This window comes from Eumetopias jubatus, unplaced genomic scaffold, assembly GCF_037043125.1.
Source record: "Eumetopias jubatus isolate StellerSeaLion01/CBP00866 unplaced genomic scaffold, mEumJub1_p1.0 scaffold_12, whole genome shotgun sequence".
In the NCBI taxonomy this organism is placed as follows: Eukaryota; Metazoa; Chordata; class Mammalia; order Carnivora; family Otariidae; genus Eumetopias; species Eumetopias jubatus.
Window position 1 is genome coordinate 108,024,027 of NW_028274818.1, and position 21,981 is coordinate 108,046,007.

Consider the following 21,981-nt stretch of genomic DNA (forward strand, 5'->3'; position numbering starts at 1 on the left):
GTGGCTCAGGCTCCCCAGACACCCTGTGGCGAGGTACCCGCAGGTGTCAGATGGACTCCATCAAAAATAGGGCCTCCTCATGAAAACCTGGGCCCACCTCCCAGACCCCCGCTCCCTTCAAAAACCATTCGCCTGCCTGGAGAAAGTCTTGCCAGAGAGCTTCGGTGGAGAAAATAAGATAGAGCGTTTAATGTTTTGTGTAATGAGGCCTGTAATAGATGACAGCTGAGATCCAAAGCCCTAAGGCACCAGCAAGGTGTTTAAATATTGACAATCCATAAAAGCATTTCATTTGCCTCTGAGTTGCTGCTGGCCTGCATCATGGGAGGGAGGAGGCACCCTTCCGCGGGGAGATGGCGAGCCCCGCGGCCGCTCTGGTTCAGTCCACGGTCTGAAAGGGGACCACGGTCTCAGAACAGAGCGGAGGCAAATCTTCATCGCTCATAGAATAAGACAGCGTCTGGCAGGTCAGCATCCTGTCACGTCTTAGTCCCCGGGGGCCGGTTTCCTCTTCATGGCACCAACCGGCGGAGCTCGGGGTCCTGCTGATCTCAGGAGGCATCCGGCCGGCAGAGACGCTCGGGGCGTGGGGCTCGGTGTGAGACCTAGGCCGGCGTCTCAGGTAGCTCATCTTCACACTGCCGTCCGGACTCCCCAAAGCTGCCCTTCTTCCAACAGGACACCCGCTTCCTTCCTTACGGTGGATGGATGCGCTTTTGATGACCCAATGAGAAGCCCGAGAATCAATACTTTCTCTTTGCTCAGAAAGTGCCAGAATGTGCTCTTCACTGCTAGGATTCCGAGCCCACGCACCCGTGTGTGGCCGCTGACGTGGTCCATTCCCCATGGCTGATCTCTGACACGAAGATGCTCCTTCCAAAGGTGCACTGTTGCACTTGACCGATCAGGACGCCATCCGTGTGATACATGTATATATATATTTTTAAAATCTTAAGGTGAGCTTTTGATTTTGAGGTAATTATAAATGGAACCACATGCAGTTATGGGAAATGATGCAGAGAGAAACCGAGTGTCCTTTATCTGGTGTCCGCCAACGGGATCATCTTGCATAACAGTAGCAGAGCACGGCCGCCGGGAGGTGACGCTGACATGGAGCGTTCCCGTCACCCCAGGGACCCCACTGTGGTCCTCACAGCCACGCATCCGGGGGGGTGGGGTGGGTCTTAACACCAGTTGGGGAGCAAGGACTCGGCAGAAGGAGAGGAGTTGGCAGGGGTCCTCTGTGTGTGCGTGTCCTCTAGTGCAAGGTCTCTTACCTTTCCTTGGGGCCGCAGCCCCCTTTGGCAATCTGCTGACTCGAAGGAACACCTTCTTGGGATGGCTTTAGATGCATCAAACGTGAGGGGAAGCCAGTTCTGCTGCTAAAGCCTGCAGGTACGTAGAGGTGACCGGAGATTCCCGGCAGCCCCGTCTCCCAGGTCTGAGGACTGTGTGGGTCACGCGTGGCTTTCGTTGGGTGACGTGTTAGCCTACATGGTTCTCTGGAAGACGGGGTGCACAGGCTTGGGTTTCAGGAAGCACCGCGATGCCAGGGCCATGCTGGGTGACAAGGCCCACGCAGCGTTCGGATGACAAGGGCAGTGCTGTTGGGAGGCCCCGCGCTGCTGGGATGGATGGGAAGCAGAGTGATTTCTGTTGCTTCCAACTCCACAGGCTCTGCAGCTACGAAAGTGGTCTCTTACCTACCGTGGAGGGTTGAATTGTGTCCCCTCAAAATTCACGCATTCAAGGTCTGATCCGCCATGTTGCAGCGTGTGACCTTATTTGGAAATAGGGTCTTTGTGGATGTAATTAGTCAAGACGAGGTCTTGGGGGGAGGCCCTAACCCAGTATGACTGGTGTCCTCATAAAAAGGAGGCATTTGGACACAGGGAGAAGGCAGGGATGGGGGTGACGCCTCCACAAGCCAAGGAATGTCCAAGATTGAGGGCAAACCACTCGGGAGAGAGGGAGAGAGGCCCGCACAGACCCTCCCTCACAGCCTCAGAGGACCCACCCTGCCACGCCCTGCCCTTGGACGCCCAGCCTCCGGGCGGAGACAGGACACGCACGTGGGTGAAGCTGCCCAGTTACGGGGTCCATGGTTACGGCAGTCAGAGTAAACAAACACACCTGTGTTTATGAGGGAAGGAAATGCTGAATTTCAGTTAGGGGTCAGTGATATCCAGGGATCGCCCAGATTCTCTCAGGAGCCCCTTGCTGGGCCTGAAAGCTCACAAAACAAGCTTTGCAACGAATGCTCTCCCTAGATTTGGGGAGAAAAGCGTCGAGTTGCTTCCTTGGGGTCAGTGCGGCCTCCGTGGCCCTCAGCTAAGCCCAGACCTCACTGGGCCCATATTCGACGCTCCTGCAGTCTCGGAAAGTGCCGGGGAATCAGATGTCTTCAGCAGAGAGCCTGCTGTGTGCTCTTGGGGCTGCCTGCTTTCAGAGGGACGGGGCGGGGGCCCAGTGGCCACAGAAGGCCCGTACTGATTTGAGAGCCCCGCTTCCAGAACAGACTGAGTGCCTTGCTCAACACAAGCTCCTAGAACCCCTTGGGCTGACACGTTGAACGTGCTAATGCTTGAGCCAAAGAATTTTTCATATCACCTTTAATGGATGCTGTTTTGTCTCAGGCACCAGAATGTCTACTTAGGAGTCACTGGGAGGTGCCTGTAACTAGTAATTTCTCAAAAGCAGTTTGGTGAGCAGTTTGTCTGACACAGTGACGAATATGACACCGCAGACCTTCCTCTCGGCCCAACGGCTCTTGAACTATTCAACTACAGTGATGCCTAGCGCCTTGGGCAGGCTCTGGTGGCGGGCTTTCTGCAGGCAGCCCCGGCACACCGTGGATTTTCATGCTCAGATAGTCACGATTAAATGTGCCACCCTCTGGGGGGCCTGAGTGGCTCAGACGGTTAAGCGCCTGCCTTCGGCTCGGGTCGTGATCCCAGGGTCCTGGGATCGAGCCCCACATCAGGCTCCCTGCTCCGCGGGAAGCCTGCCTCTCCCTCTCCCTCTGCCTGCTGCTTCCCCTGCTTGTACACACACTCTCTCTCTCTCTCTGTCAAAAATAAATAAAATCTTTAAAGTAAATAAATAAATAAAAAATAAATGTGCCACCCTCCGAAGGTCACGATGGACATGCTCAGTGTTCTCTGCATTTCGTGACACCCCCTAGCTCCCAGGAGTCATAGCCGGCTCAGTGCAGCAGAAATAGATTTTCTAATAACGCCCATGCTTAGTTATTATCGTTGAATGGGAGGAAGGGAGTGAAAACCCTCTTAGGGCAGACAGGGTAGGGCATGGACCTCAGACCTCATTTTCAGGAGCCTAAAGATGAGATGATGTGTGGGCCTCACTGTGAACAAGAATCTTCTTCGTGATCAGAAAGCAGCAGGACTCTGGGTGCAAAGATGAAGAGCCCGAGACGAGCCTCTAGAAACACTCTTGGATCCTACTGCTGAGTGGGAAGTGTCTGCAAGTGTCCCTAAGTTTGCATGTACTTGTTTCTGAGGATGACAATGACCACACCCCTAGGGATGTGTACTGCGCTGAAACATGGAGAATCTATGCCCGCAAGGTGACGGAGGAGAGGGAGAGGGAGAGACGCACCTAACGTTTCATCGAATTGCCCTCATCTCTGTACTGTTAGGGAAAGCCTGAGAGGAGGCCGACGGCTCTGACTCTCAGACTCTCGGCTTGGCAGGTGCCGCAGCCCCGCCCCTTACCTGAGGGCCTGGCCTCGATGACGTAGCCGGTGGTGGGCGTCCTGCCCGCGTTTCCCTCGATCCACTGCAGGGTCAGTTCAGAGGCGGACTTGGTGACCAAGACATCTCTGGGGGACCCCGGGGAGCCTGTGGGATAAAAAAGACAGGGGCAGGTAGAGACTGGCACTTGGGGGGCTCCTCATCCCACAGGTGGCCTTGGTCTACTCCTCCAGGCAGGTGGCTTAGCCTTGCCCGGTCACACTCTGCTCATCCCAGACGTGGGAAGGCTGCACTGGCCTCACGGGTTGGCCAGATGTGAACAGAGATGAGCCAGGCAACTGGCCCAGGACTGCACCTGGCATGCATTGGGCTCTCTGGGAACCTGGATGCTGTCACTCTCACCTTGCTAAGGATTTTTAAAAAATGCCAAAATAGTTTAAGTGGGAAGCTACAGGGCTCCTTGGCATGATGTGAGCACTTCAAAATTTCTTGTGTACCTTACTTCAAAAAATGCACTTGTTTGGGGGGGAGCCTGGGTAGCACAATTGTTGGGCGTCCAACTCTTGCTTTTGGCTCAGGTCATGATCTCAGAGTCGTGAGGTCGAGCCCTGAGTCAGGCTCCACGCTCAGCGGTGAGTCTGCTTGGGTCTCTCTCTCGCTCTCCCTCTGCCCCCCACAAAGATAAATAAATGAACCTTTAAAAAACTCACTTGTTTTCTCCTAAGCTTTTCCAGAAAACAGCCCCAAACGTTACATGTTTAACACCTAAGATTTTGCTCATCTCTGTTTAATGAGTCTGTCCGGAGAAGTTGGTGCTAGCATGTGCTTTTGAAGACACCCGGGCTGCCAAAAGGCTTCTGCGTTTCTGCCTGCTCTGGGTGGGCCACAGCCGCTTGGCCCACGGCGGGCACGGGCCCCTGACAGGCACGGCACCGGGTGCGGGGCCCTTGCTGGAGCTCCACTTACCCTCGGCTGGCCCGGCCGTGACATTGGCTTGCAGCTCGGGCCCGTAGGCAATGGTCCGCGCCTGCACGCGGAAGAAGTAGGTGACTCCCTTGGTGAGATCGCGCACCTTCAGCCAGCGCTGCCCGTTCCCCTTCACGTCCACCGTCACCACCTTGCTCACCCCTGCAACCACCAAGAGCAAAGGTCGGGAGGGGGCTGGGGTCAGAAGAGCCATGGCACCGCCTACTTCGCCGTGACAACAGGGATGGAGTCCCTGGCTCTCTAAGGAAGTATTTCTTACAATTGGGAGGAGTTTAAGTGGTGGTAATAGGCAATTTTCAACACAGATAAATGTAATGAGTGTTCGAGTCTGATACGTAGTGCTGGCAAAGGGATGAGCCAGCCTCACGGTGCTACACCGGGAGGAGGCCCATGCGTCCTGCCTCATGAAGGTAGGGCCCCCTGTCCTCCCGCGCCCGGGTCAGGCCCCCCTCCCGCAGGCTCTGAGCTGCACCAGGCTCTGTGTCGCTTGCGTAGGTGACCTGGAGCTTCCCGACTGCAGAGAATAGAACATGGAAGAAGATGCAGGAGATTTCGTTTCAGCTATAAGATGGGCTTCCCCCTCGAGGGGTCTCCAGCCCGACTGGGTTGGCCAACCTGTGCCCCAAAGGCCCCCAAGCCACTCATGAGAACTTGATCCTTGGACTCTGAAGCAGGATGAAGACCGACCGCCACTGCAAATATCGATGCCCCGATTCGGAGAACTATGACGACAGACAGACAACAGTTCGCTTACATAAATGAAGTGAACGTGTGGTTGGTTGTATTACATGGAATGAGAAAACTGAGATTTAACATTTGGGGGGGAAGACGCATAGTGAAAATTATACAAATGCAGCATTTTCCAGGATGGAAATGGGGCTCTCTGGTTAAATAAGTTTGAAGATGATGTGCCCTCAGCTCGCATGGCTCAAGAAAGGGGTTTCAGGATGACAGTTTGCATGCACAAAGACCATCATCAGCAAACGGATGGGGTCTTCTTCAATATAAATTTATTCTGGATAGCAACCCTCTTTTTTTTAATTAAAAAATGCCTTCCTCTTCCCCAGAGCAGAAACAAACCCATGTACAGATTTTGTGAATTCCATCCCACTAGGAGGTAGAGCTAGTCTGACCTCCCCTGCATCTCAACCATGTCAGAATCTTATTTATTTAGTCAATTTTTAAACCGTGCCCTGCACTACAAAGCCCTGGGGTAGAATCACATAAAACACTACTGTTTAAAACATTTTAAAACACATAAAAGTAAAATCCGTTGCCCCAGAATGTGGCTCAGGCTCCGCGTGGCTTGGTTCTCCCCACCGTGACCAGGGGACTGGCCCGGGGAGGTAAGGGATGAGCCAGGCCGGTCTTCTCGACAGAGTGACCCTGGGGCCTGCTGGCAGGGGGAGGCTGCCGGGCTCTCTGCTCCTCTGGCCCCGGCCGATGAGCGGCTGGCCAGCCCGGAGTCTGCCCGCGTATAGCCCAGGCACCGCCCAGGGCTAGTAATCACTACCGGGCGACATCACCGTCTTACAGCTTCTCCCCAGCTTGACCACACACACGTGTATAAACACACATGTCATGTCTTTGGCAATCCTCCCAAGAGGGCCGGCCGGCATTTCTGCAGAGTTCATATGATGCTAGCCCCCCCAGGAAACATGCCTGATGTTTTCACTACATTTGTAACTCCATCTCTGGGAAACGTAGAGGTTCTCTGAGGCATCAGGAAGAACCGGAAATCGTTCAGAGACCCACTCGCTACATTCATGATTCCCTGTTGGAAATCTGGATCCAACGTGAAGGGGGCAGGGGTCGGGTTTCTCTAAGAGACCCCCACCCTAGAGGTCTGCACACTGAGCAGGCTGGCTGGCCGCTGCCCTAGGGGAGGGGACACAACGAAGGCTTCTTGGAGCCACAAGAGGAGCCCCCCCCCCATCCTGCCCGCCCCTGGGAGAGACAGATCTGGGTGTGGACGTGGGAGAGTGAGGGCTGGACGAGCCCACTGGAAATGCTGGGCAATCGTACCTCAGCAAGGACGGGACGCTGTGCTGTGTGTATCCCCATTACTGCCTTCTGTTCAGCCCCTATGGCCTCATCCCTGAGCGTCTGGTCCCTTTCACCGTATAACAGCACACACTGTCCTATGTGCACCTGAAAGTTCCCCTCGCCAGCCCCAGGTCAAAACGCCCCAAAGCGCCTACGTGCAGAGAAAGGCCACGGCAAGTCTCTCCTGCTCTGAGTTTCTGCCCTTTCCTGGCCTGTGTTCTCTTCGGGGCTGGAAAGGGTCAGAACTAGTGTCCTCTGTCTGGCTAAGCCAGGGGCTCTGGCAGATGCTGTCAGACCAGGCAGGCACATGGTGGGATCCTGCAAAGTGATACTGATGTTAGAGGTGAGCAGGGACACCCCCCAGAAGGTCACAGGGTCGACCAGGGAGGCACCAAGGAACAGGGCTGGTGAGTCTGCTCCTCGGGAAGAGGCTGTTTGAGGGTGGCCAGGGAAGCGGGAGGATGCGGGAAGGACATGGGGGACCCATGGCCGGCCTCACCCCCGGCTGGAGCGGGGACAGTGCTGTTTCGGGATGAGGTCTGCCGTTGAAACGAAGGACGCTTTGACTCGCGGAGAGCCTGGAGCTCAGCGGCAGCTTCAATGTTTCCCGTCACCAGCCCCAGGCCTGGATCAGCCACGTGACGGATGAGCAGGAATCAGTGAGTCTGGGATGTGCCCGAGCCACCGACATGGTCCAAGTTTGGGGGTCTGGACGGTTTGCTCTTAAGCGGCAGGGGACCTTGAGGAAGCTGTGTGCCCCGAGAGTCTGGAGAAATGCATAAGGTGCTGAGCAAAAGCACTTTCTCCTGCCCTGATTTCAAAGCGTATCATGCTCACTGCCGAAGCCAGGAAGATCCAGGTGGGCAGAACCAGCCCTCCCGACAGACAGAAGAGATGATGCCAGTGACGGGCAAGAGGCGAAATGGTGTCACCGAGCGACTCCACCTGTTGTCACTCCAGGGAGAATGGGAAGAACAGGTGGCTATGAAACACTTCAGTGACCGCTCCGCATGCTTCTCTCTGTGGCGTTCTCGGTGTGTTTACTTGCAGAAGCGCAAGTGCTCCTGATGTTTCCCCATCGCGGTGGCTCTCGAACCAGCCTGCCCGGGTTCAAACCCCACGCGCGTCCGCATTCCCCACCTGCAGCCCTGGGTGGCTGTCTCAAGGGCTTGAAGCCCGATTTCTTGTGAGACGTGAGTAAAAGCAGCCCCCACACCGCGCAGCCTGTGAGGACGCGGACGAGCGTGTGTAGGTGCTTCGCACGGGCCCGGTCTGTAGGGGGCTGTGTCATTCCACCTACGATCGCGGGCATGCACGTGGGGCCGTGTTTACAGGGAGCATCGAGGAAGCCACGTGTCAGCTGCGCACGAGGCACCGGAGTGTCTCACTGTGAATGATGCCAGGGTTGCCGTGGTCATGGGACCACACCCCCGACCGCATCAGGGAAACCACATGCAGGATCACGTCCCTGGAAGGTGAGGCGAGGCCGTGGGGACAGACGCCCGGTGAGCCAGCAGGACTCCGGGACGTTGGGACCACGGAGCATGGGGGATGGAGAAGCAGGGCCTGCCGTGGCCCGCCACCAGTCAGGGACGATGGCCATGGTCTTGCTTCGACAGCAAGTGCTTTTTACAAGACCAGGAGAGCTGGCCTGGGCGCTAGGCCCAGAGGTGCCCGCCACAGAGTTTCTAGAGATTCTACAAACGCTTTCCTGCACTGAAGACTCGCTGTCTCGATGAGGAAGGACTCCAAGGTCGCTCAGGACTGTGAATCCTGGCAATCCTTTCTCCGTGTGTGGCTAACAGCGTCTGCAGCGTGGGCTCCCAGAACCCGTGTGTGTGTGCATGTGTGTGCACGCCTGGGAGTGTGCGCAGATGGTACCAGGCAGCAGATGGACGGTGCCCAGGGGAGCTCTGAGCTTTGTCCACGTGGAACGAGCATGCACAGACGCCTGGCTCCTCTGGGCCTGTGCTGCAGGGACCCCAACCCCGCCGCGCCCCGGCCCCCTGGTCCCCAGACAGGCACCCGATCCTGAAAAGAACACAGCAGCACCACACAGCCGGTGCCGTGCCCTCCACCATTTCCCGACCTCTGCACCTGCCCGACCTCTGCGGTTATTTGCCAAAGCATGTCAATGGTCTGAGTCCCTTTCTTCCCGCACAGTTTTACATCTCTGATTTGGGATTGATGATGCAAACGTATTGGGCCGCGGTTTACTGCAAGCATTTTTTCTTTCCTAGCACTTCATAAAATAACAATGAATCTTACAGTTGATAATGGCATTTTAGATTCGATGACATAAAATCTAGTGCTTAAATTTTCTTCCAATCAACCCCGTTTTACTTGAATGTACTTATTTTAAAAGGAAACTTTTATCACGGCTTTAAATGGAGTGCCAATATTATTTGATGTGTTGGTTATGTTTTTTCGTTCTAGACATTAAATAATCTATAATGTTTACAGTCTGGCTGTGCATCCTACCGGGGGAGCCTGCCCTGGGCTTGTCTCCCTTTTCTGGCACGGTCCTGGGCACACGGTGGGTGAGGAAGAATGTCCGTGGAGCCCTCTGAGAGCACATTAGCCGTGAGTGGGGAGGAGGGATGGGTAAGCGAGAAATTACCCCTGCGCCAGAGGGATAACCCAGCAGAGGCGGAGCAGTGCTGTCGAGTGGCCCAGCCCCCACGCACTCCCGTCACTGCCCCCTCCCCACGCGGTGTGCAGTCTCCCCGGCAAATGCACGCAGCCCCCGTCCCCACTTCTCACCCCCAGGCCCCCAGCTCCAAGCCCCTTGCCAGGTGCTGCGGCTGCCGCTGGTCTCCCCAGGCCCAAACCTCCATGCCAGGCCGTAACCCCTTCTCCCCAGAAGCTCCTGTATCTTCTCTTCCCATCAATAATTCATCTTCATGCCTTTGTCACTGTGTCTCTCAGGCTCCTCTGTGTGTAAACATTTCTTTTGCTCTTCTTGGAGGGTCTGTGCTTCTTCTGATTGATCCTTGGAAGTGTGGAGCTGATCAATAAATCTTTCCATTCCACGGTGTTGACACTATGTTTGTAGCCAGAGAGGCCCCAGTCTGTGTGAGCCAGACCCTCTCAGGGCCCTTGTGACCCGGCCCTGATGACCCAACCCTGCGGCCCTCGTGACCTCCTGGTGACCCGACCCTGGTGACCCGGCCTGCCGCTCTCGAACAACCTCGTCGCCACTCCTCAGGCTTGGCCTCAGGACCCTGAGCCTGACCCCGAGCGGCCCGTGCGCTGCTGAACTTCCCCAGGGCTGGGAGCTCGGCACGCCTGGGTCCTCGAGACACTGGTCACCATCACATCGCGGATTGTTTGCGGGTGTGTTGCTTCTCTCCTTGCTGGAATACAGACTCACGGATTCAGGGAAGCAAGGATCGTGATAAACAGTTCGGTGAAGGTCCCTGCTTCCCCAGATCTATAGACTCCAGCATCTAGAACAGCACTTGGCATGCAGCAGGAGCTTAATAAAGACTCGAGGGAATGAATGCATGAGGGTGTCACTAGAGAAATCTCTGAGGACGCTGGATGGTCAGCGCCTCTCCTAGGATGCCCACGGAACATGATGGGCCTACGTTCTCCGTGTGGTTCTAACAAGTGGTGCCCAGGACGTGGCAGAAACAGGAGAGAAATGTCTTGGGTCAAAGGGAGAAAGGTCAAAGAGTGTCCTGTTGCAAGCCAGCCGGGGGAGGGCTGTGTTGGAGCCCAGGGCACGGACCTTCTGGTGCCGTCTCTGCGATGGCTCACAGGCCTCTTGTGGACTGGGGAGTGGCTTGCGCGCCCCTGTGAGGTTGGCTTTCCCTGCTGCCCCCCTCAGGCCTCACCTTGGACAGGTGCTAAGGGCTCGTAGACCACTCGGTAGCCCTGCAGGATGCCGTTGGCTGCCGTCGGTTCGCCCCACGAGACATTAAGCGTGGTAGAGGTTATTTCTGAGAACGCCAAAAAGCTGGGGGTCCCAGGAGCTGGAGGAACAGAGCGTAATGGGACTTTCAGTCAAGCTCCTTTATAGATCATTTACATACATGTCTATGCCTCCACATAGAATAAAAGTGTTATTAGATGTTATTTTCAACCCAGTAAAAGTCTCCATGCTCTGGGATGAAAAAAGATTTATTGACCGTCTCTGAACTTGCCTGGATCCACCAGAAACCTGGACTCTCTCGAGAAGTGCAGAGAAAATGATGGGGTTTAAACACAAAGGAGCCTGAGAGACGCAGTGACAAAGGCACAAAGATGAATAATAGATAGAGGTGCAGAATGAAAGGCGGATGGCTTCATTTCCCAGCGACTCAGGCTGCTGGAGGCCCTGCCCCCTCTCCTCCCTGGCCTGTGGGTGTGTGTGGGAAGCCCTCTTGGGCTCCACCTGGGGCTGGAGAGAGGGGGCCCCAGCGAGCCACCCTGGGTGGGAGAAGCTGCCTGTGGCCGTGGAGGGCCAGGCATGTGGTCAGGGAGCGGAGCCTGCTCACCGCCCCCCAGCCTGGGCTCCATGGCGGGGGGGGTCGGTGCCTGAGACTGAGCCCCGGAATCAGCACCAGATCCAGTCACCCCGTGATCTGCCAGGTGCCTGGTGCCCTGGGGAGGAACAGGTGACCCAGCTCAGATTCCAGAAACGGCCCCTCCCTGGCTGCTGGGTGAGGCCCCCGGGAAGCTGCCCTTGCACGCTGGTCAGTCATCTTGTGGGAAGGACGCATGATGCTCGGGAGTCCGCGTCCCCAGGAGACGAAGCACCTAGGGGGGTTCACTGGTTGAACCCACTGACTTCCCGGGAGCCCTGAGTGAGACAGATCTCCCTGGCTTTCCTGGCTTTGTACTTCCTGGGTCCCATGAACGAAGTGCCTCTCAGAGATCCCCAGGACCAGTGCTAAGCTGCATTCCCTTGGAATTCCTGACCACCTCCTAAGTTCTCCAGGCTGCTGGGAAGCTGAGAGCCACAGGAGAATGAGCCTCGTGCTAGAAACACACTCCGTGTGTGGGGGTGGGGCGGCAGGCAGGGTGACGTCTGGCCTCGTGCTCTTGGGCCTGGCTGGTGGCAAGAGTCTGAGAGGCGGTGGTGAGCCGTTCCGTGTGGTCTGTGACCCCGGAAACCTGGGGAGCGCCCGATACTGTGGCCTGGACTCCATGCACAGGTGCTCATCCCCCAAGTGTGTGGACATGCTGGGGCCAAGACCCCAGTAAGAAGCTCCCTGAGGGAACTGGAAGGAGGCCTGGGTGCAGATGCAGAGCCTGCCTGCATTCTGCGATCCTGGAGCGTCTAGGGGAAAACATGCACTGCTCACAGCCACCTCGCGGGTACCAGGGGCCGCCACACAGCAGGCTGAGGCCAGGCCCCCGGGGAAGCAAATGAATCGAACCCAGGCCTCTGCAGGAATGGCTTGGCACACAACGCTGTGTGTTATAGGTCAGGCAGAGCAGTGAGGTGTGGGGACAGAGAGCAGGGCCCACTTGTTCAGCTGGGCTCAGGGGCGACTGCAGGGGCCCCAGGCCTGTGGCTGGCAGAGGGGGTCCCAACAGAAGCCTGTGGGAAGGAAACATGCCGCTCTCCTACCGGCCTGATGTGTGCGCCCCTGCCTGGGGTCACTCTGCGGTCCGTCCCCGGCAGCGTTGAAGGCGGAGATGCTGACCAGGTACTGGGTGTAGCTGGTCAGGTTCTTCAGCTTCACCACGGTCTCCGGCAGGAACAGGACCTTCATCTTCTCCGTTTCATTCTGGCTGTCTGCCTCCCAGTAGTAAACCTGTTGGAAAGAGCCAGAGGTCAGAGGCAGACCGTGGGGACGGGGTGGCAGCCCCCGTTTCGGAGCTCATGCAGGGGAGGTGGCCCAGCCAGTGTGGGGTGAGGCGGGACTGCGGGCCCGAGCATGAAGCCCCTGGGTTGGGCCACGCTGCGGCTGCGAAGGCCGAGAGCCGGGGGGAGGGAAGTCAGTGCCAGGGGCGAGGGGGATCCTCGGCTGCTAATGCAGTTTGGGAAGCCAATAATTTGCATTTCTGAGTTGTTCTTCTGGAATTTGGGCTTTGCCTAACAGAACACGGAACATGGCACTTTCCTCCAGCTCCCCGTGAATGCCTTTTCCTTTCCAGAGCTCGGTGCTTTGATTTACAGCCTCTGTCCTGTCCCTCAGTCTTCTGGACAGAAGGAGACCGACCCTATCCACCCCTGCTCCAGCCTGTGCAGAGAACCCGGGCCTCTGCCCTGCGCTCCCACGGCAGGCCGACATGTGAGTCTTCAATCCGCGGGGCACCAAAAATAACCTGGGGAAGAACCACGTCGGGCTCAGCACTGTGGAGGAAGGCCCTAATGCTTCTCCCAGATTTATTTCCCCTCACCCAGCTTGTATGTGCTCGTGGACGGGCTGGAGGAGGTTTCCAGGATCGCTTCCCGGGACAGCGGGCCGAGGACGGCCGCCCCGCCCCAGTGCCGCCGGGCTGCCCAAAGACAGCACCCATCCGTGGACCCACCTTGGCTCCTTGGTGGGTGGGCCGCAGCCCAGCCAGGCCATTCACGCAGAGAGCTGGGGCCCGCTTCCCACCTCCCGCGGGGGCCCCCCGTCTGGCACTGCTGGCGTGCACCCGGACTGTGAGCACAGCTGACTTGCGCCGGCCAGATGGGGTCCAGCTTCTGTTCTCCCAACTGTGCACAGCTGATCCTGCGCTTGCACAGGCCTTTGCTAACTTGAGATCAATACCCAAGTTCAATGTCTTTATCATTAAGGAAATTAGAAAACATATTTTGGACATACATAAATAGCATCTTGCCTCCAAGCTCACAAGACTTCCCCTTACCTCATTAATCACTGTAACAGCCCTGCTGTGGAGGAAGGTATTTATTTTCATAAAACACTGACAAAAATCATTTTTAAATGGGCATTTAATTGGCCCAATAGTCATCAGGGCAGGCTGGCCCGCAGAAGCTGATGACCGCCCGTCCCGGGCCTGCAGCAAGAGAGGCATTCAGGGGGAGTTTGCCGGGGACAGCCCAGGGCTGCTTTCTTTGGGGCGGTTTAGCTGGTCCTTCTGAGTTCTCTGCACAGAAGTGGCCTTGCAGACGGGCGTGGGGGGCTTCCTGCCCCCCCCAGATGAACCCACTCTGGGTAATCACTTAACGGTCCACTGCCTTTCTTTTGCCCCATCTCCAGAATGGTTAACTAATGTGAAATCGTAAGATTTTAGTGTGGTGGTTCTCAAAGTGGGCTTCCTAGGAACCACACCCCTGGGGGAACTTCTTAGAAATGCAAATTCTTGGGCCCCTCGGCCTGGACCTCACAAAATATTCAATAGAAACCCAAGGGCAGAGCTGGGCTGGAGAGCCTGTTCTCTTCAGCCCGCTCTGTTTTATTGTCAGCAGAGATACTGGAGGCCCCCAGAGTGGGTGCAGGGGCAGAAAGGGGTCCTGGCTGGGCCTGGGAGGGACGGGCTGCTGGGCACCAGGTCTCCACCCCCTAAGCCCGCTCTAGCCGCTCAGTGTCGCCCGTGGCTCTCCAGGCAGACGGCTGGCTGTGTGTTTGCCGGCAGGACATGGAGTGTGTGGCCGGGGTTCCAGCAAAGCCCTCAGGAACTCTGGGGATCGAGGCCACTTATCCCAGCCTACAAGTGACCTGGAAGGAAGAGCCAAACCATGCGGGAGAGCATTGCCTTGTAGCCCTGGATGTTCCCATTCTGGCTCTCCGGGGGCGGCGGGTCCCACGTGACCTCCAGCTGGCTGGCCGTGAGCGGGGTCACCTGGACGTTCTGCGGAGCCATGGCTGGGGCTGGGGAGAGAGCAGTGCAGGACAGCAGCTGAGGTGTCTGTTGACACATGCAGGGCCCCTAGCTGAGAGCCTACCCCGGGGCATCTGACCTTTATGCCAGGGAGCCCTGCAAACCCTTCCCAGAATCACATTTAGCGATGCATAAAATAGTCTGCAGAATCACAAAGAAAACAGATTCTACTGAGACACAGTTGGCAGAGTGTTCAAAAACAAAGGTATGATCCGGTCGTCTGCGGGCCTCGTGAGTGGGACGTGAGGTGGTGCTGGCAGGCTGGTCTAAGGGCTACTGTGACGTCAAGGTGTGACCCGTGCAGAAGGATCTGAGGTCTTAGCACCAACCGGGACTCTACAGGGGACGTCTGGGGGCCTGCTGCTGAGTGAGCAGCAGGTCCTGCTGGCCCTATGGGGCGAGTTGCCATATTCGCAGTGGAGGGAGGCACTGCTTTTCGGATGGAACGTGGAGAAAATAAGGCATCTGTGTGCCCATGCCAGGAATCTCATGGGGAGGAGCCCTGTTCCCTGGGGCTACAGACGCCGGGCTGATCCCCCAACGGGGTCAGGAGCACAGAAGGCACCGCTCCCCGTGCCCCTGCCCCGAGGCCCCTCATGGCTCCCACTCTGAGGACCTGGTCCTCCCGTGCCGAGGCCACACTGTGCTCGGAGAGGTGGTGAGGACACTGCGGCTGTCGGTTCAGCAGGAAGCCCTTGGGAAGCTGGGCGAAAGCAGGGAGCATGTGTGCAGACACAGAACACGTCTCCTCTGCGTGTGCCAGCCCTGCGCCGTCTCTGAATTCCTCACCCGGCACTTGTGCATGATGGGCTGCTCTCTGCCTCCCAGGAGCTACTCCCTTCCCCTGCCCACCTGTGCGCGCCCCCACGGGTCTGTGCTGGACCCCGGAGCCCTGGGAGCTGTCCGGGGGCCTCGGCCTATGGGCCCAGGAGCGTTTCCAGGCTGTGCACAGAGACGACACAGCCACTGTCCGAGGGCGACGGCCCTGCACACTGGCTCTCGGGAGAGAACGACCTTCCAGAGTCACCCCTTCCCCTCCCTCCCCCCAAAGTAGAATAAAATAGTAATTAACACCCACTCAGCCTGACACTGACTATTTATTTTGTTCTAACTGTGTGGCTCCCGTATTATCACTGCCCACCCTGCCGTTAATGGAAATGTTAATAACCCACACCAGGTTGTTGTGACAGATGCTCGGCCTCATTATCAGAAATTCTTATTTACCGCTCCATTAAACAACAGAATCACACAAAAAAACAATTCAATCAAAACTAACTGGAGGAATTTTAACAGCCACATTAATAATCCAAAACATAAATAAAGTTAATGTCTTTTGCATGTTTGCCATCGGCAACTCTATCGCAAAATTACTGTTGTACAATTAAAATGTGAAAGGCGAAATTGAGCACGGCCATTACCCCGGTAGTCGGTTAGAACCGTCTGTGCGTGGTCCCCCATCCCCCACCCCCACCCCAGGGTTTCCTTCCCAAACCCCAGGCCTGCGACTGTTTTCTGGACACGGAGGTCCACAGAAACTGGGGCTCCCGGGGACTCAAGGTGGCTCCCGGAATTCAGGGGCCACGTGCCTCTTGGCCAGGGTCGTCACGCGCTGGACAAAACCCGCTGGTTCCATGCAGGTCCCGAGCTGCTCTGATGTGCCCACCAGCTATCCTGCAGCACACAGCTTTTGTGCCATAAAAATGCTGCAGGGAACGAGGACGTTTTTGGTGACGACACCAGCAGGGAAGACAGAAATGTGTGCAGAGAGCAGAGCATGTTGGTTTTGAGATGCATTTTCTTGGCTCCTGAAAGCGTCTGCGTCTCCATGCCAGCAGGACGACCCGACTTAAGGAGGCATTGCTGTTTACAGCCCCAAATACAGTGCTTGTTGGTCATCGCGCATGTGCGCGATGGGGCATGGACAGAACGTCCGAGGAGCCCTTGCTCGTGCCCATGATGTACGATAAACATGGGTATCAGCCCGGGATGCTTTCGTCACATGCATGAAATCAGTGTTAAAGAGCATTTTCACACAGCTGCCTCTGACATGTGCTGAGACACGGATTGCCCACAAGCAGCCCTGAGAGGCGGCTTGCGAAGCTGACGCCTCGCGTCAGGGCTGATGATGCCACTGCGTCCCAGGGAGCCAGTCCTCAGTGGGGTGGCTCCTGCCATCCTGGCCACAGAGCCGCCAGAGACAGAGCCCGCCGAGGCAGTGACAGAGGAACTTCGGGGCCTTTAGAAGCACCTTGCCCCTGAAGATTTCTGGAATCTTCTGGGATTCTGGCTGATTGCATAGGGAGGCCCTGCACACAAGCTCCGCAGAGCAGGAAGGGCAGCACTTTGTCCATCTCACCCGACCCCCCGGGGCAGACGCGCTGCCCCCGACCTGGCCAGCCAGCAGCAGCTGGGCCAACGAGCAGCTGCCGGAACAACATGGCTATGCCTGGCTCCGTTTTAATTTGCTGGAGAGCGGAGAGCCCTGGCTCATGACCCCCTAACCCTGTGCCCACCAGGCCCCGAGAGGACCTGGCCACTCCTCAGTCCTGAGCTGCAGACCCTCCCTTGTCAGCATTTGAGAGCTTCCGCTCCAAGGTGAGCTCGCTGGACAGGCCCTGTGCGCTCACGCCATGGAAACAAAGAGAAAACAAGCCTGGAAAGATTTCTGGTAGATGAGTGCACGCTTGAGAGAGTCAGGGAAGGTTTTCTGTGCTGTAGGAAATAACTCTGCAGACTCACTCACTCATTCCAACTACCCACCGCCTCCGTGGGAGGGCCGTCCGTCCGGCCTGGGGAAGTCTCCCTCCTGAGGGGGCCCACATGTCCCCCCTCTGGCCCCAGCGTGGTCGGTGACAACAGAGCACTAGTCACACGTGGGCAGGAGTGACCCAGGCCACCTCCCGGCAGAAACTTCCAGAGGGTGCCCGGCCGGCTACCTCCCCTTTCCCCACTACCACCTGAGCAGCAGGTCCCACGCGGGGGCTGAGCCCTCAGTCTGTGTCTTGGAGAGGAGATGACGGGGAACATGAGAAATTACCGCTGGTGATTAAGCCGCTGCGACTTTGGTGGCTGGTTATCGCCACAGCGTAATGTGCTGACATTTTCCTGAATATCGACCAGGCCCTAGGCTTGGCGCTGAGGGGGGGGGTGGACACAAAGACACAGCAACACGTAAATCACAGGAGAGAGAAATCACAGGAATCGTGATACAGGGTGTGATGTGAGGACAGATTCAAAGGGCCATGAGAAGTAATTTCTGGCTGGGGACATGGGGTCTTTCCTGGAAAACAGAGTATCCATCAATAATGGGGAGGATTCAACATGGGACAACGGGCCAGGGAAGCAAGGGCCACGTACGAGGCTGGAATGGGAAGAGCAACAGGGTGGTGTATCTGCTGGAGTCACATCGGGCAGATGGTCATCCAGGTGCCAGTGCCACCTGGGGCCGTGCTGGGCATCTGCCAGTGCTAAACCATGCTAGGCCATATCAGACCATGCTAGATCATGCTAAGTCATGCTAGGTCATGGTAGGCCATGTTAGATCATATTAGGCCATGCTAAGGTCATGCTAGGTCATGCTACATCATGCTAGGCCATGCTAGGCTATGCTAGGCCATGTTAGATTATGCTAGGCCATGTTAAACCATGCTAGGCCATGCTAGGGGATGCTAGGCCATGTTAGACCATTCTAGATCATGCTAGATCATCCTAGGCCATGTTAGACCATGCTAGGCCATGCTAGATCATGCTAGGCCATGCTAGGTTTCTTTCACTTTCTGCAACCCAGAGATTTATTATTTGGGTAAAGCAATTTTTTAACTGATACCCTGAGGATCATTGTTAACATTTTAATATAATGAGACAGGTATTTGTTTTATATAATAAAAAAATTATACATTCATCAGTTCACATTAGTTACATTGCCATTTTTCTGGCCACTTTTTCTGATTTCCTGTCAAAGCAAACAGGAAATAGAATTCTCTAACATGCCTTCTCAGCAAATTTTGCTAATACAATCTGTTCCTCTCAGCCAGGGTACCTGGAGAGAGACGCCGGCTCTGGGTAATTATCTAACCTCTGGGGCCTTCGCAATACATAAAGGAGGTTCTTTAACTCAGTGGAGGACAAGTCAAGCCTGGAGACAGAACAATGACTCAGTGCAGGAATGTGGGAAAGGAGCAGAATCTCAAAAGGTGAGCAGAGCCCGTAAACACAAAGGCTTCGTTCACTTCTAGGCGGGGGCACAGTCCCAGAAGGAAGACAGGAGAACCACTGTTGTCACCAACATCAAGTCCAATGCCCGGGGCCCCGCAGGAGGTCAGGCAGCTGACAGGCCTGCCCTGAGGAACTCCGGGTCTGTAAACCAGTGTTCAGTTCGACATCACACAGTAACGTTTAAAAAAGCCTATAACAGAATTCAAAGTGAGAAGATCGTGTTTTATAAATCTGTAATGAACACAAAAGACACGGATCACCCTTTTCTCAAACCAAAGCTCCTTCTCTCCAGAAATCTGCAAGGCCTTTTGAAGAGTGGTGTTCTCATCTAGTTTGCTGGCTGCTGGAATCATTGTGACCCATCAGGGGGGGTGTGACCACGATGCTGAGGGTGGCGTGGGGATGTGTGCGCAAGCCTTTTGTCTGGGCTCACTTCACCCTCATAACCCCAGGAGGTGGGCTGTCATCACTGCCTTTCCTGCAGGGGAAGCCTGGGGCAGAGAGAGAAGGGCCTGGCCCCGGATCTCAACTCACACCACACTCGACGCCTGGCAGCCCTTGACGCCCAGCACAACGTGTGGGGAAGGGCAGGGGATTCAAGGCCATGTTCCAGGGTTCCTTGGAGTGGCCACCTCAGTCCAGCCCCATCTCACTCAGCCTAGTGCCCCTCACTTGAGCTCGGGTGCCCGTCTTTCCTCCAATCACCTCACTGCTGAGTCAGAACCAACACAACTTTAAGGAAGCTTAACAAGAAAAATCAGGAAAAGGGTCCCCAAAACCATCTCCAAAAACAATGTCATGGACTCCGGCCTATGGAGGCTGTAGATGGAAGGTTGTGGGAAAAGCCCTGGATGGTGAGTTTTAGGATCTGGGCTCAGCCTGTGGGACTTGGGACACAGTTCCATCTCTCTGAGCCTCAGTTTCTTTTGTAAAATAGGAGAAAATACCAGACTTAATGGGTTTCGGAGATGAAATGAATTAAGTTTTGAGAGGACACAGCTTGGTAGACAGCAAGGAGGAGGCACTCTGTAAGGTGGCCTGAACACAGTGTCTTGCTCCAAGCCCATTCCCCTGCACTCACTGTCCAGCGAATCACTCAACAGGTGTGGCGGGTGCACTGGTCCTGCTTGGGCTATGTCCCCACAGGGACTGTCAGTAGTCACGTCACCATGTGCTGATGTGTTTAAATGTCCGTCTCTCCTTGCAGTTCCTTCGTGAGCCAGGAGCAGCACAGGTGTGTCCTGGGTGCTCTGCCTTCCACAGCCTTGGACATGAGCATCCTGGATGATAGAGACACTCCACGGTCCCACCTCCTGGTACTCACACCCTCCCTCGAGGAATCCCTTCCTGTGAGCACTTGCTTCCTCCGACCAGCAGAACGTGGCGGACGTGGTGGGTGGTGGTGTCATGATTAGCACCCAGGAGACTGTGCTTCTCTATGGCTGGTGCCTGTCCTGCTGGCCCTCTGTCCCTCTGCTGAGAAGCCAGCAGCTATGCAGGGAGATGCCCCCTGGAGAGGCTCGCCATGGCAAGGAGCTCAGGGAGGCTTCTGTCCAACAGCCCACAAGATAGAGGCCTGCCGACCGCCACGCAAGTGAGCTTAGAAATGGCTCCTTCCCTGGTCCAGCCTTCAGATGAGACAGCCGCCCTGGCTACCACCTTGGGTGAGACCCAAAGCAGAGGACACAGCTAAGTCGTGCCTGAACACCTGGCCTCCACACATGGTGATGTCGCACATGCATGTTGTTTCAAGCTGTGTGGGGAACATTTGTTATGCAGCGATAGATAACCAATATATCCGTTGTTCAAGCATGAGCTCCTCTAGGAAAGTTACCCAGCCGAGGCCCAGTCTCTGCACATTCGGGCTCTGAAGGACTGGCTTGAATTTGATGTAGCCCCTGTGCTACATGTGGGATTTCAAATATAGTTCTCTCTCAGGCATTTCAGTGATAAAGGTGAGTGCTGAACAAACCCAGCGTCTGATCCCCGCCAGTGATGCTTTCCACCGTCACCGACGCCCATCACCAGCACTTTTCTCCTTGCCTGTAGAGTGAGCTTCCCACCGGAGAAAGACCCAGGCCCATGGGCCATGACTGGACTGTGACCGCTGGTGGTCTGTGTGGCACAAACCATGATCCCCGATTAATCAACTGCACCATATGCAGTTTGTATTTGCAAAACTCAAGCTAGAGGGAGGATGTTTTTTTCTCATTTCACACTTTAGAAAGCTGAGCCTGAAGGGCCTGAAGTTGTTTGTCCCAGAACAGGCTGGATTTGAACTGGGGTCTGCGTAACTGGAAGGCTCTCCTGATTGTCAAGGACAGGCGTTGGGGAGCTTTCTGTGATGGGCTGGGCAACATTCTAAGTCTTGAGGGACGCAAGGTCTGGGTCACAGCAACTCAACTCTGCCTTCGTATGGCAAAAGCGGCCACAGATGGTATGTAAGCGAACGGGCGTCTCAATAAAACTTTATTTACAAAAACAGGCACTGGTTGGATTTGGCCTGTGGGCCTGGTTTGCGGACCCTGGTCTGGGTCAGGAAAGCAAGGATGTAGGGCAGGGCTGGGAAGGGGGTGCTTGGCTGCTAAGCTGCTTTGTCAAGTATGAGTGCTGGAATGTCCCCGGCCACCAGCCTTGTGAGCTTGTCCCCATCATGTAACCCTGGGACTGCCGGGTGCAACAGAACAGCCACCAGGGCCTGGCCACTCGGGCCCCCCGTGGGGGTCAAGGCAGAGGTGAGTGTGCACATGCTTGGGCAGGCAGTGGGGGGCCTAGGAAGTCCGGAGAGGCAGGTGACTTGGGGCAGGCAGCCCCAGGGAGAGTGAGGCTGGCCCAGACTGGCCTCATCCATGGTTTTCTCAACTTTTGAAACCCTGTGTCCTTCTGTTCTGATCTGATTCCAGAGGGCCTTATTTTCTAGGAAAAACAGCTTCCTTGGATGAGGTGGCCACACTGGTATGTCCTGCTACCACTGACCACAGAGCATTCCTATAGAACTCTCTGGAAACTTTGGTGCTTCAGTGTTTCTCACCTGTAAAATGAAGGTAAACTCTGAGCCCCGCACTTGCTGGGATGTGGCAAGTCTGGGATGGGGAGAGTGTCTCCCTCCAGTTCCTACTCTCTCCCATGTCCCAGTGTCAGGACCGACGGCTCCAGACCCCTGGGTGAAGCTCCGGGTCAAAGGAACATGGTTCAAGAAATCGATGTACAAGTGAGGCTGGGGAATTAGGTCCCCAGCAGGGAAAAGCTGCAG

The 21,981-nt window shown here is 56.0% G+C and overlaps 1 protein-coding gene across 1 annotated transcript in view; it reads right to left on the reverse strand.

The window, feature by feature from the left end:
* SDK1 (sidekick cell adhesion molecule 1) overlaps positions 1-21,981 on the reverse strand; it is an 876,702-nt gene that overhangs the window by 25,977 nt on the left and 828,744 nt on the right. The window contains exons 36-40 of the mRNA XM_088017186.1: positions 14,388-14,503; positions 12,307-12,493; positions 10,586-10,723; positions 4,680-4,841; positions 3,735-3,860 (exon numbers count right to left, since the gene is read on the reverse strand). Coding sequence (XP_087873312.1) covers positions 3,735-3,860; positions 4,680-4,841; positions 10,586-10,723; positions 12,307-12,493; positions 14,388-14,503 — 729 coding nt within the window. The remainder of the gene's footprint in view (positions 1-3,734; positions 3,861-4,679; positions 4,842-10,585; positions 10,724-12,306; positions 12,494-14,387; positions 14,504-21,981) is intronic.